Here is a 17,692-nt window from a genome sequence, read left to right as displayed (position 1 = left end):
CTGATTTGCTTTCCATATAAAAGATGGTGGTGAAAAATAGACTTGAACATTCCTTACAGGTAGTAAGTAGTACTGCAGCATCTGGTTAATGTGACAGGCTGAAGGACAAGGTAAAGTTTGGAAAGTTGGTTTTGAGATAAAGGAATATAATGACGTACTTAAATCATCCAAGTTACGCATTCATGAGAATAGGTTACACATGCCTTTGTATTTAAGAATAGGTAATTATAGCAGGATTATAACAGCATTACTTTATTGTTAAAATGCCTAGGTCTCTTCTATTTAAAATATCTGCATAGATCAGGGTTAAAATATGTTAAATAGTTATGCTGTTTAAAATCCGATTCTTATCCTCAATCTAATGGATTTTAATCTTGGACATTCTTAAAATTTTATATAATGTGATTTTATTTTGTAATGGTACTTGTTTTATATGAACTGTTGTTTTGTAGATTGTTTTATATGAATTGTTTTTACATTGTTTTTAGGCATTGAATTTTTGCCTGTTTACTGTAAGCCGCTTTGAGTCTCCTCGGAGAGAAAGGCGGGGTAAAAGTGATGTAAATAATAAATAAATAAATAAATCTACTTGGATTAATTCCAGAATGTAATGATCTTCCCCTGCCATACCTGGCCTCTGGTTCAGAAATCTTCCTACCAAGACAATAAGGAGTGAAAGAGGAGAAAAACCTTTCTTGGCGGCAAAGAATTGTAAGCAAGGTACAAGAGCACTGAAATGATACACTTGGGCCCCCTCCACACAGCTGCATAAAATCCATATTGAAGTGGGTTATATGACAGAAAGGACTCAGAATTTATTTATCGTGTTAGAAACAAATTGAGAATACAGCTATAACATAGTTTAAAAACTTGGCGTTATATTATATTTCCTTTGTCCAGAAGCTGGCCACTTCAGGTGCCTCTGGTGTCATTGTGAGAAGGTCCTCCATTGTGCATGTGGCCGGGCTCACGCTGTATTGTAGAAGGTGGTCTGTGATTTGCTCCTCTTCACAGATAACCCAGTTCAAAGCAGACATTGTGGACTATCTGATTTTTTTTTTCGTGTCAGGAGCAACCGGAGTTGCTTCTGGAGTGAGAGAATTGGCCGTCTGCAAGGACGTTGCCCAGGGAAGCCCGGATGTTTTGATGTTTTACCATCCTTGTGGGAGGCTTCTCTCATGTCCCTGCATGGAGCTGGAGCTGATAGAGGGAGCTCATCTGCGTTCTCCCTGGGTGGGATTCGAACCTGGCAGCCTGCAGGTCAGCAACCCAACCTTCAAGTCACAAGGCTTTTATCCCCTAGGCCACCGGAGGCTCCTATCTGACTTGATATTCTGGGTTATATGGGCTAAGTGGAAAGGTCCTTGCCATTTCCATATGTTTACTTTAGTCCTCTTTTTACTGGAGGTTGGATCCACACTGCCATATAATCCAGCTGATCTGCTTTGAACTGAATTATATGGCAGGGTACTCATATAAGCCAGTTCAAAACAGATAACCTGGATTCAGACACTGGATTATGTGGCAGTGTAGATCCAGTCCCAGAGACATCAGCGGCCCCTTCCACTTTCCACTCCCCTTCCTTGGGGGAGTGTTTTTAAGATTTTTTTTAAAAGATATTTCAAAGGTGTTTTTAAATTGTTAGATTTTAGCCTTTCTTGTAAGCCGCCCCAAGCCCTAGGGGAGTGGCGGCATATAAGTTTAAATAATAAATAAATAAATAAATAAAATCCCACAATAACTGCTTTGGACTGGGATATATGGCAGTGCAGACTCAGATAGCTCAAATCAGATATTGTGAGATTTTCTGCCTTGATATTCTGGGTTATATGGCTATGTGGAAGGGTCCAGCGTCTCCATATGTCATCTGCCAGAAATAGCAATGCATCAGCTTCCTCTTTCTCGGGGCCCTTCCACACATATATCAGGCTTGGGCAAACTTCGGCCCTCCAGGTGTTTTGGACTTCAACTCCTACAATTCTTAACAGCTGGTAGGCCGAAGTTTGCCCAAGCCTGAATTGTACATGCTCATTTAAAGTTCGGGAGCCTCAGGTGGCTCAGTGTGTTAAAGCGCTGAGCTGCTGAACTTGCAGACCGAAAGGTCCCAGGTTCAAAACCGGGGACCGGAGTGAGCGCCCGTTGTTAGCTCCAGCTTCTGCCAACCTAGCAGTTTGAAAGCATGCTAATGTGAGTAGATCAATAGGTACCGCTCCAGCGGGAAGGTAACGGCGTTCCATGCAGTCATGCCAGCCCCATGACCTTGAAGGTGTCTACGGATAACACCCGCTCTTCGGCTTAGAAATGGAGATGAACGCCACGCCCCAGAGTCGGACACGACTGGACTTAATGTCAGGGGAAAACTTCACCTTTACCTATTTAAAGTTCTGTCAAACTGCAGTAATTCAATGTATTGTACTCCCAAAAGGGCGATGAAAAGGAGCCATTCTCCACCTGCACCCCCAAAGGGTACAATCTCATTCATGCAATCCAAGAACTACTATAGTGAGTTTTCGGCTCCCTTCCAGCCCGCTGCCTTAAAGGGCCAGCAGCAGCGCTTCTCCGCCGAAGGAATGCTACCGATTCCACGAAGAGCATGTGATTGGCTCCCGCCCCGCTAAGCTTCCCCTCCCTCCCGCGACACGCAGGCAAAAGTCCGCCTCTTGCCTTGCCGCGGTTGGCTGACGCCGCTACCAATCCGCTTCTCCGGCTTCAACGCGTCAAGCAGAGCGACCAATGCGGAGGAAGCAGGCGGGCCGAAGTGGGGCTCCCATTGGAAGTCGGTGATGTCAACTAACCCAGGTGTGGGTGGGGTTTACGTCTTGCCCGCCTCTCCCTCGCTAGGCTGGCAAGCAGCGGCTTCTTAATCCTCAGTCCGCTTTGCAAGTGGAAGAGAGAGGTTGGTGGTGGTGGAGAGGGAGGGTCGGCGGCTGGCTGCACCTACGGGAAACAGGTAAGCGAAGCTGGCTGCCTTCTTCCCGGGAAGTCCCGCAGAGAGGAGGTGGTTGGCGCCGAAGACGCCTCACTGGAGGCAGAGGGGACTGTAAAGGGATGGAGCGGAGCGGCAGACATTGGCCGGCACTGGGCTTCCGTGGGCCCCGCTTGGAATGGGAGTGGGGATAGAAGGTTTAGGATAATGGATGTGGGATGGGGTGTTAAGTCCCATCAGGGTTTTACTTGGCTTCATTCAATCTAAGTGTTGTTTTTGTGTCTTTGTATAGCAGGCATGGGCAAACTTCGGCCCTCCAGGTGTTTTGGACTACAACTCCCACAATTTCTAACAGCCAGGGCTTGGATTGGTTTAATTGATGTTTCTGTGTCTATGTATGAAATATATATATACAGTAGAATCTCACTTATCCAAGCCTCTGGATAATCCAAGCCATTTTTGTAGTCAATGTTTTCAATATATCATGATATTTTGGTGCTAAATTTGTAAATACAGTAATGACTACATAACATTACTGCATATTGAACTGCTTTTTCTGTCAAATTTGTTGTAAAACATAATGTTTTGGTGCTTAATTTGTAAAATCATAACCTAATTTGATGTTTTCCGTAATCAATTTGATGTTTTCCTTGGCTTTTCCTTAATCCCTCCTTATTGTCCAAGATATTTGTTTATCCAAGCTTCTGCCGGCCCGTTTAGCTTGCATAAGTGAGACTCTACGGTAGTACATTTATATGCACATATGTATCAGATAGAGAGATAGATTGATAGGGACCACACATGTGAGAATAGAAAACTTAGGATAATAATTATAGGATTGTGATTGTGCAACACTGATTTGAACAACTTTCGGCCTGTTTATAACCTCCCCTTTTCTGGGCAAAGTCTTGGAACGTGTGGTTGCCTCACAGTTCCAGGGGTTCTTGGACGAAACGATGTGGATTCGCCACGGTCTGGTTTCAGATCGGGTCATGGAACTGAGACAGCCATAGTCGCCTCCGTGTATGATTTCCGCAGAGAACTCGACAGGGGGAGTGCCCTGTTGGTTCTCCTGGACCTCTCAGCAGCCTTTGATACTGTAGACCACGGTATCCTTCTGGGTTGCCTCGTGAGGATGGGTCTTGGAGGTACTGCTTTAAAGTGGCTCCAATCCTTCTTGGAGGATCATACCCAGAAGGTGTTGTTGGGGGATTCCTGCTCAGCCCCACAGCCATTCTTCTGTGGTGTTCCGCAGGGTTCAGTATTGTCCCCCATGTTGTTTAACATTTGCATGAAGCCGCTGGATGAGATCATCTGGAGTTTTGGAGTTTGATGTCATCTGTAGGCAGGTGATGTCCAACTCTACTACTCCTTTTCACCAGATGCTAAGGAGGCTGTCCAGGTCATGATCCAGTGCCTGGCCACTGTGACGGTCTGGATGAGGGCAAACAAATTGAAGTTGAATCCAGACAAGACAGAGGTCCTCCTGGCCAGTCATAAGGCCGAAAAGGGTATAGGGTTACAGCCTGTGCTGGATGGACTCACACTCCCCCTGAAGGTGCAGGTTTTCAGTCTGGGTGTGATCCTAGACTCATCGCTGAGCCTGGTACCTCAAGTTTCAGCGATGGCTAGAAGGGATTTAGCACAACTAAAACTTGTGCGCCAGTTGCGCCCGTACCTTGGGAAGTCAGACTTGGCCACGGTGGTCCACGCTCTCGTTACATCTAGGATAGATTACTGAAACGCGCTACACACGCTGTAATTGTAGCAGTAGTGAATGACTGAGGATGGTGCAATATCACTGCCTTGCAGCGTTTTAATTTTTGTATACTTTTTATCATGTTTTTATCACGTTTTAATTGTTTTGTTTTTATAGTATATTTGTTGCTGACCCTCGTGGCAGAATGTAAGCCACTCTGAGTCCCCTCGGGGAGAAGGGCGGGGTATAAATGCATGTGATAAATAAATAAATAAATACATGGGGTTACCTTTGAAAGACTGTTCAGAAGCTTCAAATAGTCCAGTGAGAGGCAGCCAGGTTAATAACTGGGGCGGCGTACAGGGAACACACAACTCCCATGCTGCGTCAGCTCCACTGGCTACCAGTTAGCCACCAAGCACAATTCAAAATGCTGGCTTTGGCCTATAAAGCCCTAAACAGCCTCGGCCTAGTTTACCTGTCCGAACGCATCTCCCTCTATGAACCACCACGGAGATTAAGTTCTTCTGGGGAGGCCCTGCTCTCGGTCCCACCACCATCACAGGCACGATTAGCGGGGGCGAGAGACAAGACCTTCTCAGTGATTGCCCCCGGCTATGGAACTCCCTCCCTGGGGAGATTAGATCAGCCCCCTCCCTCTTACCCTTCAGAAAGATGGTCAAGACCTGGCTGTGGGACCAAGCCTTTGGGGCAGGGCAATAACAGCAGCAATAGGAAATTTCACCCTGCTGACCGGATATAGTGCGGCTGTCTTGCAATAGTTTTAATGTGAATATAACTGATTTTAGTATTTTTGTATATTTATGGTTTATTTTATGCTCTGGCATTGAATGTTTGCCGTATATATGTTGTGCTCCACCCTGAGTCCCCTTCGGGGTGAGAAGTGGCAGAATATAAATGTTTTAAATAAATAAGGTCCCATTGGGGTTTGAATTGGTTTAATTATTGCATTTGTGTGTGTGTACATACATATGTTGTATATCTTATATATGCACATACATACCATAGAGATACAGACCACACAAGTGAGAATAAAAGACTTTGATTAATGGCCATGGAATCGTGATGGTGGTGAAGACCTAGGATCCCATTTGGTTTTAATTGGTTTAATTATTGCTTTTCTATCTGTGTTTGGGTAAATATCTACACAAACATACAATATACATACATGTATTTTGTTTTGGAGTACAGGCTGAGTATCCCTTACCTGAAATGCTTGGGGCCAGAAGTGTTTTGAATTTTGTCATTTTTCTTCCAGTTTTTGGAATACTTATAGAGTCTCACTTATCCAACATAAACGGGCCAGCAGAACGTTGGATGAGCGAATATGTTGGATAATAAGGAGGAATTAAGGAAAAGCCTATTAAACATCAAATTAGGTTATGCTTTTACACATTAAGCACCAAAATATCATGTTATACCACAAATTTGACAGAAAAAGTAGTTCAATACACAGTAATGCTATGTAGAAATTACTGTATTTACAAACTTGGCACCAAAATATCACGATGTATTGAAAACATTGACTACAAAAAAGCGTTGGATAATCCAGAACGTTGGATAAGTGAGTGTTGGATAAGTGAGACTCTACTGTATTTATATATACTGTGTGTCTATAATGAGCTAACCTGGAGATGTGACCCAAATCTAGACACAAAAGTTCTTGTTTACCTTGTAGAAAATAAAAGTGTCACTTCATCCACCCATGTGACAATTTGGCAGTATTTTGAATTTTGGGGGACTGTATTTTGGACAAGGGATCCTCGACCTGTATTAGCTGTAGAGGTATCTCTCTTTTGGGATGGAATCAGCGTTGTTGCAATTACCTGGCTGAGGTAAAGATAGTGTGATGTTAAGTCTAATTTGTGACTGAGTGTATTTCTGATAGATGGATTTGTGCCCTCTTATAGTAAGATTCTTTTGTTATGGGTTAGATGGATGGGAAGAGCGTAGATTGGTAAGTGATGCATTTTGCTGAACTAGAAACAAGTTTATTCTGAGTGGTTGGCAGAGTAGGCAGGGTCAGGGATGCTCAGTATTGCTGGGATGATATAAGGATCCATTCTACTAATAGAATGGGAGTGGGATATCAGATGGCTAGCCACCTACCCACATTGAGATGAGAGAGAATATAATTTGTTGTGAAAAAGAGCTTGGCATCCATGTCTGGTTTAGGAAACTAGATGGACTGCTCAAATTCCTGAAGTGCATGATTGCTGATCCATGTGTCATGTAATCTCATAGTAAATGCGGTATCGCTTGACTCATATACTGGCAGCATTTCCTGTCCATTTTTTTCTGAGTGTAAGTAAAAATAGATGTTTTCACTATTCAAACCTGAGTAGATCCTCTACTGTTTTCTTGTGAGCTTTCACAATGTAATTGGGATTGTAATTTCAGATTGTAGTTGGGATTGTACCCCTACCCACCCACTCCCACCCCCAAAATTAGAGCTTTTTCTTTCTCAAATGAATGCGTAGTATTCTGGCAGTATGCCAAGTTAGACTGCGCTCAGCCTAATCTTACCTCCCAAATCTATGGTCATCTTGGGTTTTGTCGTCATGCTGCTCATTGCTTCTCTAATGACCATTCACATCACTACCAGGGTCTACTATATAGTGCTTAATAATAAGTACTATATACCAACAAACACCACCCTTTACTATCCAAAGATATGTTGGAGTTACACTTTAAAAATGTACCTGTTCTGATTTACATACCAATTCAACTTAAGAACAAACCTACAGAGCCCATCTTGTCCATAACTTGTGGATTGCCTGTATTTGTAAAACTAGCAAAAATATATCGCTCACTGAGCAACCATCACTTCTGCCTCAACTTATGTTTGGCAGAGGAAAGGAGATAATCTCTGGCCCTTTTGATTCCAAGAAAAGCTAGAATTTTGATATGTTTTTGGAATCAAAAGGACCATTAAGTTTTGAATAAGGTACATAGCCACCTAAATATGCCAAGGCAGTGTATCCCATCTGATCTTGGGAGCTAAGCAGTATCAGCTCTCACTAATACTTGAATGGGAGACTACCAAAGAATACCAGATGCTGTATTTCAGAGGAAGGAAGTGACAAAATCACTTCAGAGTATTCCTTGCTTGAGAAAAACCCTTTGAAATCCATGGTGCTAATATAAGTTGACAGACAACTTGAAGGCACACAAACAAGAAATACCAGAACCCTGACCCTAAGCTAGGTTCTGTGCTTGTATTCTTATACCCACAGGATGTGGGATTTTTAAAAGCCTAATGGAAAGAACGCAGCAGAGGGCAGTAGTGTGCATTCAGTAATGCATTTGTGTTGTAGGATGTCTTGTTGCAGACAAAAGCTTAAAGGGTTTTGGAACCCAGAAATGACATGCATATCTGTCGTGATTAAGGAACACGCCGGCCTGGTTCACATTCGAGGACGTTTGTTGTGTCAATACAGGCTGACAGGAGGGAGCAGTAGTGCCTGTCCTCTTTGTAGAACTTATGTCCTATGACTCTTGCGCTTGAAGCTCTTGAACAGAGTTCAGTGTTGAGAGGGAAACTGAGTAAACATAGCAGTGACAGCGGAAACATGAGGGCCTCTTCCTTTGCAGCTGTTTTGATATTGACGTACTTGGGCAGACATATGCTTGTGTAGTTGTTTTTTTCTAAAGCATACAGGAGAACAGTGCAGTTATTGATAAATACAGTAATTTATGAGAGGGAGGGAATTTGTGAATGAAAGCTTAATTTCCAAGTTGCTGAAAGATGTTTCATATATTTTCCACTGTTCTATTCAAGGTGAGAGCAGCGTGATCCCTGAAGAATCCATTGACATTTTTTCCAGTGCTAGCATTGAACAAGTTCACAGTGAAAGCCGGTCAGAAGTCTTCATGTTGCTTTAAATAAAACCCTTCATTGCCGCATGTAAGGTGAGAGATCTCCTTTCTGAGAAGAAGGAGGGCTCTTCTCGCAGCAGTAACCAAGCAGTCTTTTAAGAAGTATGAAAGCGGAGTTGAAGAAACTGAAGCCAAAGGCAAGACTTTAACCAAGCCCTTCATAATAATTTGGAACACCATCAAAGCACAACATTCTTGATAGGATTACATCTTTCTGTTGTGGAGAAGAGAAGAAATTACTTGGGGAATTTTATTTTTCATTTCTCTGATCTCTCAAACCTTCTGGATAGACAGAACTAACTGGAAAACTAAATTGAAAACCATTTCTATGCTATTGCTTGTGGGTTTTTTTTTTAAAGCTAAAATCCAAAGTTTTCTGGTTTTAAAGACTCTTAATTTACAAAGTGCCTTTATGAAGAAACTTTCTCCAACTCTTTAAAGCAGCTGAATATTTACTGGCAAAGGCAGTAAGAGCTGAACTTAAAATTCAAAGGGTTCAAACGTGGAAAGATGATGCTTCAGAGACTTACAAGCCAACATTAATAAGCAGAATATTTTGCATTGTGTATTAAGTGTGCACCAAGTGCCCTTGCCTGGGAAGGAACTTCCAGGAAAGACCAACTAGATACAATTTTGCTGGAAACGCTTGTGGTTTCTTTGCTGGCTCTGTGGCTGGCATCCCCAGTTCTGAATTGTGCTTCATGGGGGTTTTTGGGAGGGGAGCAGATCTTGCAGCAAAGGACAACATTGTGGATCTGGGAGACTTGGAACCCATATGCCAACAGGCAGATTGTCTGAACCCCAGAAGGAAAGGCTTTTTCTCCAACAGTTGCCTTCTGTAGTGTATTGAAGACTGGAGCAAAACCACACAGTCTAGCAACATGTCATCCAAGCTGGAACAAAAGGAGGCTCACCACGCCAATGGAGTCGTGCTGCCCATTGTGGTTGGGCCTTTAGACTGTCTCTCTAGCCCCGACCGAGAACATCTGGTTGAATCCTCAGAGTTTTTAGGACCTGAAGAAGAAGTAGGAGTGGAGGTGATAGTGATAGAATCCCGAGCCAATGCCAAGGGGGTTTGCGAAGAGGATGCTCTGCTGGAAAATGGCAGTCAAACTACTGAGAGTGATGATACCAGCACAGATCGGGGTCCAGAACCAACTTCTCTACTCAAAGAGACGTCTTTTTCCATCGGGCTACAAGTCCTTTTTCCTTTTCTGCTGGCAGGATTCGGAACAGTAGCTGCTGGAATGGTCCTGGACATTGTGCAGGTGAGAAAGGATAAAAATTTTCAATACGGTTTGGATTCAGTATCTCATATATCTATGCATGTTGTTTTGCCTTTTCTTCTCTTTAGGTTGTGATCAGCTGTTCTCACTTTGTTTCTAGATGCTGATTTTTAATGAAAAGAGTAATGAAGAAATTTAATTTTTTTGCTTAGTATTTTTTTTGTTCCTTAGCCAAAAAACCATTATCCTAGACACTATAGGCAGAATAGTGAGAGCCAGTGTGGTGCAGTGTTTTGAGAGTCTTACTATAAAGACCAGGTTTGACTCTGGATTCCAGGGTTTGAATCTCCACTTAGCCATAGGAACAGACTGGGTGACCTTGGGTACATACACTCTCTCAACTTTGGACAAAGGCAAGCCTCATCTGAGCAAATCTTGCTAGAAAATCAACTACATTTGTTAGGGTCACCATCAATCTGAAATAACTTGAAGACACACAAAATAAGCACAGCCAGAATAGGTTTCCCTATGCTGTTGTGGATTCAGTGAAGCTTTACATGGTCAGCAACAAGATGATTAACTTCTCTTGCTTATGTATTCAAGATCCATTTTCTTATTTTCAGTTTTAAGCAATAAAAGCTCTTAAACATCAGCTATTTGTTGAAAATAAAGCTCTACTAGTTACGGTTGGAAAGTTTAAGGTTTAAAACCTTCAAAGTTCTCCTGCAAGCCCAGAGTGAACAGCATTTGTTTTTTGTTTTTTTTAAAAATACAGACTTTTAAAAAGTGCATGATTTGTGTGATGTTTGTGGCATTAGTGATCATACATTTTTTTCATGTCAGGAGCAACTTGAGAAATTGCAAGTCGCTTCTGATGTGAGAGAACTGGCCATCTGCAAGGATGTTGCCCAGGAGATGCCTGATGTTTGATGTTTTCCCATCCTTGTGGGAGGCTTCTCTCATGTCCTCGCATGGGGAGCTGGAGCTGGCAGAGGGAGCTCATCCTGCTCTCCCTACTTTCTCTGGATGCAAACCCCCAATTTGTCAGTCAGCAGTCCTGCCAGCACAAGGGTTTCATCCATTGTGTCACCGGGGCTTTGGTGATAATACATGAGCCTGTACAATTGCAGTAAAACTGTGTAGCTGTTAATGATATCAATAGTGACAAAACGGAGCAGCTGCTATGCGACTGAAACGCAGCTTTAGCTGAGGGAGGAAAAACTGGGTGCTCTTACTCTGTCCAGATTCAGACTCTGTTGAGTAAATATGAGAAATGTAAGCCACAGTGGAGATTTCCAGCAGACTTTTTTTAAAACATGAATTCCGCGTGAAACTTATCCCACTCTCTCAAATTACATTCTTGTTTCACTCTTGTATAATGTCATTTGCCCCCTCCCCTGTGCCTGAAATGCAGCTGGCTGGCAGATCATGTTAAAGGCGATGGCCTTGCAGTTAAAGATTTACTTCTGTCATTTATGTTAGGTTGGTAGTACTTTGGGAAGAAACCAGCTTTCCAGATTCTAAATTATAGCTGTTATAGGAAGTGGTTGGTTGATATAAATAGCCATCTAAATTGGTTTTAAGCCTGAGCAGGCTGCCTTTTGCACTTCCTTGAAAACAGGACTGCCTGTGATGTAGGCATAGGCAACATTAAATCCATAGCCGTGGATGTGATGGTTATCATGGCTCCCTGTTCTCAGCCAGCTTCAACTTGAATATTTGTGAAAAGTCTGGCTTTGTGTTATTTAAATGTTATTAGGTACTTGGAGGGAGCAGTTTATTGCTAGTTTTTGTGAATTTAATTCTCATCTTTAAGCAATATAAACCCTGAAATGTAGCCTCTTATTTTAAGGAACATCCTCTCTTTACAATTGGGTATTTAAAGATGTTGTTCCAGTGCTTTTTTTTTTTTTGGTCTTCTTTGTTGTTTTGGGCAGGCTAGATTTCTACTGGTAATTAAAACAAACGAGGACTATGCATAAGTTGTAACATTTGATCCGTTATTATTGTATCCCTTATTAAAACATGTTCCCTAAAAAGATGGAATTGTTGGACTGTAATTCAAACTTGATTTACCGTACTCTTGCAAGGCATAATAATCTATGTTTGTATGATGTATGAATTATGTGTATGTAGTTTGGTTTGTTTGCCTTCAAACGTACTTGGAGCAAGCAAAACTATTAGCTTTTGAGTTCAAGATATCAGTCACATCATTTGTGTTTCACCATAATATATTTCATATGCAATTTTTGAAAGGGCAGCTTGAAGCCATGCAAAAAATGTATCCGTACAAATAATACTTTAATATTGTACCCAAGGGCATGCAGGAATTGGTGTTCTACCATTTGAGCCCTTCAGTTTCCTAGATGTAGGTCATAGGATCTCTGGAAGAATCTTGCTAGTGAAAAGAGATGTCTCAAACTAAACATGCAAGTTGGTCCTATATTGGAAATGGAGAGTGAGTTTATCTTGTCTAGTTTATCTCTTCTGTCCCAGAATGGCTTTCAAGGACACATCTTCTAATGCTAGTAGTTGTTAGTGTTATTTATTTAACACAGTCACTAGGAGTGGGATAACACATAATGTGAAACTTTTCAGAAAAACACTCCAAAATAACAATTCTTTTAAAAACCCTTTGTCATACGGTGACATGTACTCTTGCATACATGCCAGGATATAATATTTCATCCTCGTAATGGACTTCAGAATAGCAGAACATGAAACCAACATCTAATATTTTAAGAAAATAAATGCCAGCCAATTTGCTTATACTGGCAGCTTTTCTTTCAAGTCAAAGTTGTAATGAATACCTTCATGTTCAGTTCCTCCACACTGGAAATTAGAAGGTGGTTTCCAGGCCTTTCTTTCATAACTCAGTGGGAAATCTGAACCATTTCTTCTCTTCTCTTTTTAGAAAGATGTTAACACCCAAATGTTAGCAGCATGTGCCTGTTGGTAACTCCCAAAAAATTCAAATATTTTACTTAACAAACTGGTTGATATACATTTTAACCTTTAAAGCAGAGCTTTTTAGACATGCATCATTTTGCAACATGGTAATTTAGTTTATTAGCAAACAGGAGATTAAACCAATCCCTAGAAAGAGATACAGGCACATACAGAAATTCAATTATAGTAACAAAATCTGTGGGGACACAAAATATCTCATGAAAATCTTTTGTTTATATTTTTAAAATTTTATGATTTGTAAGTGATAACATACATTTTTATTTTTGTCATTTCTTGTTATGTTTGTGCTTTCACACTGCAGCTGACACGTTGTGTTACAACACACAGTTTGAAACACTCTGTTTTAAAGGTTTGATGGCCATTTTCCATGGAGACAGGTTATCATTTTGCATTCCCTGATTTCTGTTGTTTGTGTCCAGCAACTTGACATCTTCAATTATCTGTTGCATTTTGTCTTTCTCACCATATTTTCATCCAAAGAGTTTTCTGTCTGCTTGATCTTCACAAATGAAATTAGTTGTATAGGTCTTATACTGGATCAAGGGTGCGAGTGCTTTCTGTTCTTTTCTTTCAGTATAGTGTGAGCAGATTTTGAACAAATAGTCCTTGAGCAAATGGGAATCATGCAGCTTTCCAGATTTTGTTGGATTACAGCTGTCAGGATTTAATCCCATTGGCTCTGATGAGTAGAGCTAATAGAAGCTTCAGTCCAGCAACATCTAAAGAGCCATATGATTTCAATTCCTACATATTGAAGGTAGTCGAAGAATAGGATATTCTTAACAGTTTGAAGCTAAGATGCCTTGAGAGAGTACCTTCAACCCTTGTTGAACTTGGAGATTTTCTTGTGGAGCCTTACTGTGGAACTCCTACCAAGTACAAGGAGTCCCCAAGTTACAAACAACACATAGTTAAAAATGGGGCTGAGGGCCCTTCCACACAGCCATATAACCCAGAATATCAATGCAGAAAATACCACAATATCTGCTTTGAACTGGGTTATCTGAGTCCACACTGCCAGATATTCCAGTTCAAAGCAGAAAACATGGGATTTTATTCAGCTGTGTGGAAAGGGCCTGAGACAACAGGAAGTGAGAGAAATCTACACCTAGCAAGGGAAATTCACTCCAATAAGATTTATCATGGAGAAAAGGTATCTCCACTGAAACATTATCACCAATTCTTGTTTCCACAAGCCAACATTTTCGAAATCCAATTGTCACAGGGACAGAAAGTGAGGTGAAATCTTCTGAACAGAGGCACAGATAGCAAAACAAATACCACTGGGTTGTTAACCCTTCCCTATGCTATCCAAAACTAACTAACTCACTCTCTGTCTGTCTGTCTGGTTGGAGTTACACTTAAAATATACCTGTTCCAGCTTACAAACTAATTCAACTTAAGAACAAACTTACAGAACCTAGCTTGTTTGTAACTTTGGGACTGCCTGTATATCATAGTGGGTGCCTATTAGGAAGGGAATATTTCCCAAAAAGACTTACTGTGTACTGTGCTTATGCTTGTATCTGATGCCAAGCAAAGCCTTCTGGTTTTGTTAAAATTTGATCTTAACAGCTTGAATTGTATTTATAATGTTTATTTTAGCCCCACTGGGAAACTTGTTTTATTTCTCTATGCTGACAATTTTCAATGCTATGATTTGTTTTGATTCTGTATTTTCTTCTGTTATGATTGTGAACTACCAAGAGAACAGTACTGTCAGGAGATGTGCATTCATACTGAAAATAGAATAAAAGAAAGGAATGACTTTTAAGGAGCAGGCAAATTTAGGTTAAACATCAGTGAAACTTGTTTGAGTTCAGACGTTTGAGCAAGCTGTTCAAAGAGGTTGTAAATTCTCTTCCCTGGGAGACTTTCAAAGTTCCCTTGCCATCCTGGCATATCACTGTCCATGTTTAATGAAGACAGTACAAAAATATACCAAAAACGATAAAGTCTTATTTTTAGGTAATCAGCTTCTTGGTGACATATAGAGGAAAGGGAGCATATGTGGGGCATGTGATTCCCACCTCTGCTATAGTTCGGTACATTTAGGAATGCAAAGGGCAAAGTCTATCAGATTTCCCCTTCACCTTTTAAAAAGATTTCCAAACATGCCTTGATACCAACAAAGGATTGGTCAAATGAAAGGGTGTGGAAGGGATGATGATGGAAGACATTAAGATAGATATGTATCAACTTACCTCATGTGATTGCCAATCCTATCAAGGACAAATCAAGGACAAATCCTTCATAGTTGTCTGGAGTATATTGCCTTTCTACCCTCGAACAGATATTACATTTTTTTTCCAAATGGTCAAAATGCCCTGGAGAAGTTTGCTCCCAAAATACACATACTCACTTTATGCTATTTCTTCCATCACATCCCTGTTGATTTTGCTTCTGTACACTTATATCCACCTTTTCTCTAGCTAAATTGACATTGGCAGTGTGGTGTACATTTAAGGAAAAGTTTAGTATGGGCTTATATGGTGGCAGATGGGGGGGGGGAATATGAATTAATGGAGACATTTTTGTAGAAAAAGATGATCTTGTAGGAGCAAGATTTAGTTTTTTAAAATCAAAATTATGCTTTCAGTTGAGAATGAACCTAAAGGTGACACCACAAAAGATCTTGTGGGCATGGACACTTGCAGTCTTGGTTACGAATCTGACCGTCACGTTCTGAAGTCTCTATGTAATGTTAAAATACTACCTTACAATAATCTAAATCCAAAATATTTGGAACATAGATATTTTGTAGTTATTTTGCTCAAAAGTGCTGGATTTTATAGCATTCTCCAACTTTGAACCAGATTTCTAAGAGGGACTGCAAGCCAAAATAGAACAGGAAAACCTTTGTTCCATGGTTGGGCAGATACTGAAACAATTCTTCTTCAAACTGTCCCCCCTCTCAGTGCTGTTTTGGACTGTAACATCAACCAGCTCCACTGGCTGCCTATATGTTCCCGGGCTCAGTTCAAAGTGCAGGTTATTATCTACAAAACCCTACACGGTTCAGGTCCAGTCTATTTGCACAACCATGCTTCCTCCTATGAATGTGCCCGGGCCTTAATATCTGTCAGGGAGACGCTTCAAATGGTCCTGCCTCCATCACTAGCTGTCATGGATGAGGGAAAGAGCCTTTTCGGTGGTGGCACCTGGCTCTGGAATGCCTTTTCCAAGGAAACCAGACTGGCTCCCACTTTAACAGTTTTCAGGAAGGAATTGAAAACATGGCTGTGGAGACAGGCTTTTGGAAATGACTAGCCATAATTTTAACTGTTGGAGTTTAAACAGAATTTTAATTTACCCCAGCGCTCATACTAGGAAGAGCAGGTCACATGATGTTTACTCAGTTATGTGTTTATATGTTTCATGTTTTATATGCTTAACTTTCACATAGTTTTATATTGATTGTAACATTCTTGAGTTATATTCCATTTTATGACTTGTTTTTATTTCTGATGATTTAAATTGTTTGAGTTGTGTGTTTTATTATTATTCATGTTATTGTTTTGTTGTAAGCCATTCCTAGCCCCTTTGGGAGATGGGGATATAAATAAAGCTTCATTCATTCATTCCTAACCAGCTGCATTAACCCTGCTGATATGGGGATAGTGTTAATTTTATTCCTTATACTTTTGGGGAACCAGGATGAGAGCGGTTGATTTAAGATGGCTCAAGAGAATGCAAAGTGTCTCCTTAAGGGTTGCCATCCTCTTTCTCTGGCATTTGGCAGTGTATTAGATATCTGGAGACCTTTCTCCTCATTTCAAATAAATAAACATTGCCATTTGTTTATCAGACTTGGAATGCTAATAAGAAGTTGCTGATTTGAATGCAAAGGGCTTTGGACACAGCTGTTCTTAGTTTTCTTTTTTTTAAGGGTGTCCCTGACCTCTTCACCGAGGGCATGTCCTCCTAACAAACTGAAATTGATGGCATGTTGATTCTTGAACATGGAAATGGTCTTCCCACTTTACCAGTTAGCAAAGAGTTAACAGATATTATTCTAAATGCATTGTTGTTGACTTCTATCAACTCTTTGAGTGATAAAACTAGTAATCCTATCTTCGATAACCCATTTCAAGTCCTGAAGACTCAGGCACATGGTTTCCTTGAGCCTTTGCATCTGCAATTTGGCCTTCCTTTCCTCCTTCTGTTTTCTACTTCACCAAGCATTATTGTCTTTTCTTGTTCATCAGAACTTCTCATGATATGTCCAAAATATGACAATCTCAATTTAGGTATCTTAACTTCTAAGGAGAGTTCAGGTTTGATTTTCTCTAAGACCCATTTATTTGTTTTTTAGTAATCCACAGCATGCGTAGAATTCTTCTTTAGCACTGCATTTCAAATGAATTTTTTTCCTATCAGTTTTCTTCACTATCCAACTTTTACAACCTATATTTAACATTGTCTTCTGATTTCTTGGCTGCATTTTCCATTCTGTTTAATGACTGAGCCAAGATATGGATAATCATCTGTGTTCATTATTTTCCTTAATGTTCTGTTTTAAACTTTCCTTTGCTCTTCTTTCTTTGGCTTTCTTCAGTAATGATTCCAACTCTTTGCTAGTTTTCCACTAGTAGTAATGTGTCATCTCTATGTCTTAAACTCCGAAGTATGATGTGTTCACATCCTGAGGCGTGGATCGCACTTGGAGTCAGTGGATGCTGGAGGGGCATGTTGTGGAACTTCAGGAGGTGAAAAAGCAACTGTCAAGCAGTTGGAGTATTTCTTATATTAAAAAGAGCTGTAATAGTAAAGGCATTTCACCTTGGAAAAGGGTCAAGTTATGTGGAAGGCATGATAGAATACTAGAAAACTAAGCCGGTATGAAGAAAATACATAGGAATTCTTCTACACCCTTAACACTAGATCTTGAGGTCATCTATTGAGGCTGATTAGTGGAAGATAATGGAAAGATAAACAAGATAAAAGATGTGTTGTAGAAGGCTTTCATGG

General features: G+C 40.7%; 1 protein-coding gene across 1 annotated transcript in view; it reads left to right on the top strand.

Moving 5' to 3' along the window:
- Positions 1 to 2,820: 2,820 nt before the first annotated feature.
- The window catches only part of slc41a1 (solute carrier family 41 member 1), a 46,422-nt gene continuing 31,550 nt past the window's right edge, over positions 2,821 to 17,692 (top strand). The window contains exons 1-2 of the mRNA XM_003224004.4: positions 2,821 to 2,950; positions 8,428 to 9,793. Coding sequence (XP_003224052.1) covers positions 9,407 to 9,793 — 387 coding nt within the window. The 5' untranslated portion in view covers positions 2,821 to 2,950; positions 8,428 to 9,406. The remainder of the gene's footprint in view (positions 2,951 to 8,427; positions 9,794 to 17,692) is intronic.

Source organism: Anolis carolinensis, chromosome 4 (genome assembly GCF_035594765.1).
Source record: "Anolis carolinensis isolate JA03-04 chromosome 4, rAnoCar3.1.pri, whole genome shotgun sequence".
In the NCBI taxonomy this organism is placed as follows: domain Eukaryota; kingdom Metazoa; phylum Chordata; class Lepidosauria; order Squamata; family Dactyloidae; genus Anolis; species Anolis carolinensis.
Note: the sequence above shows the minus strand (reverse complement) of the source record. Positions and strands in the feature narration are given on the sequence as shown.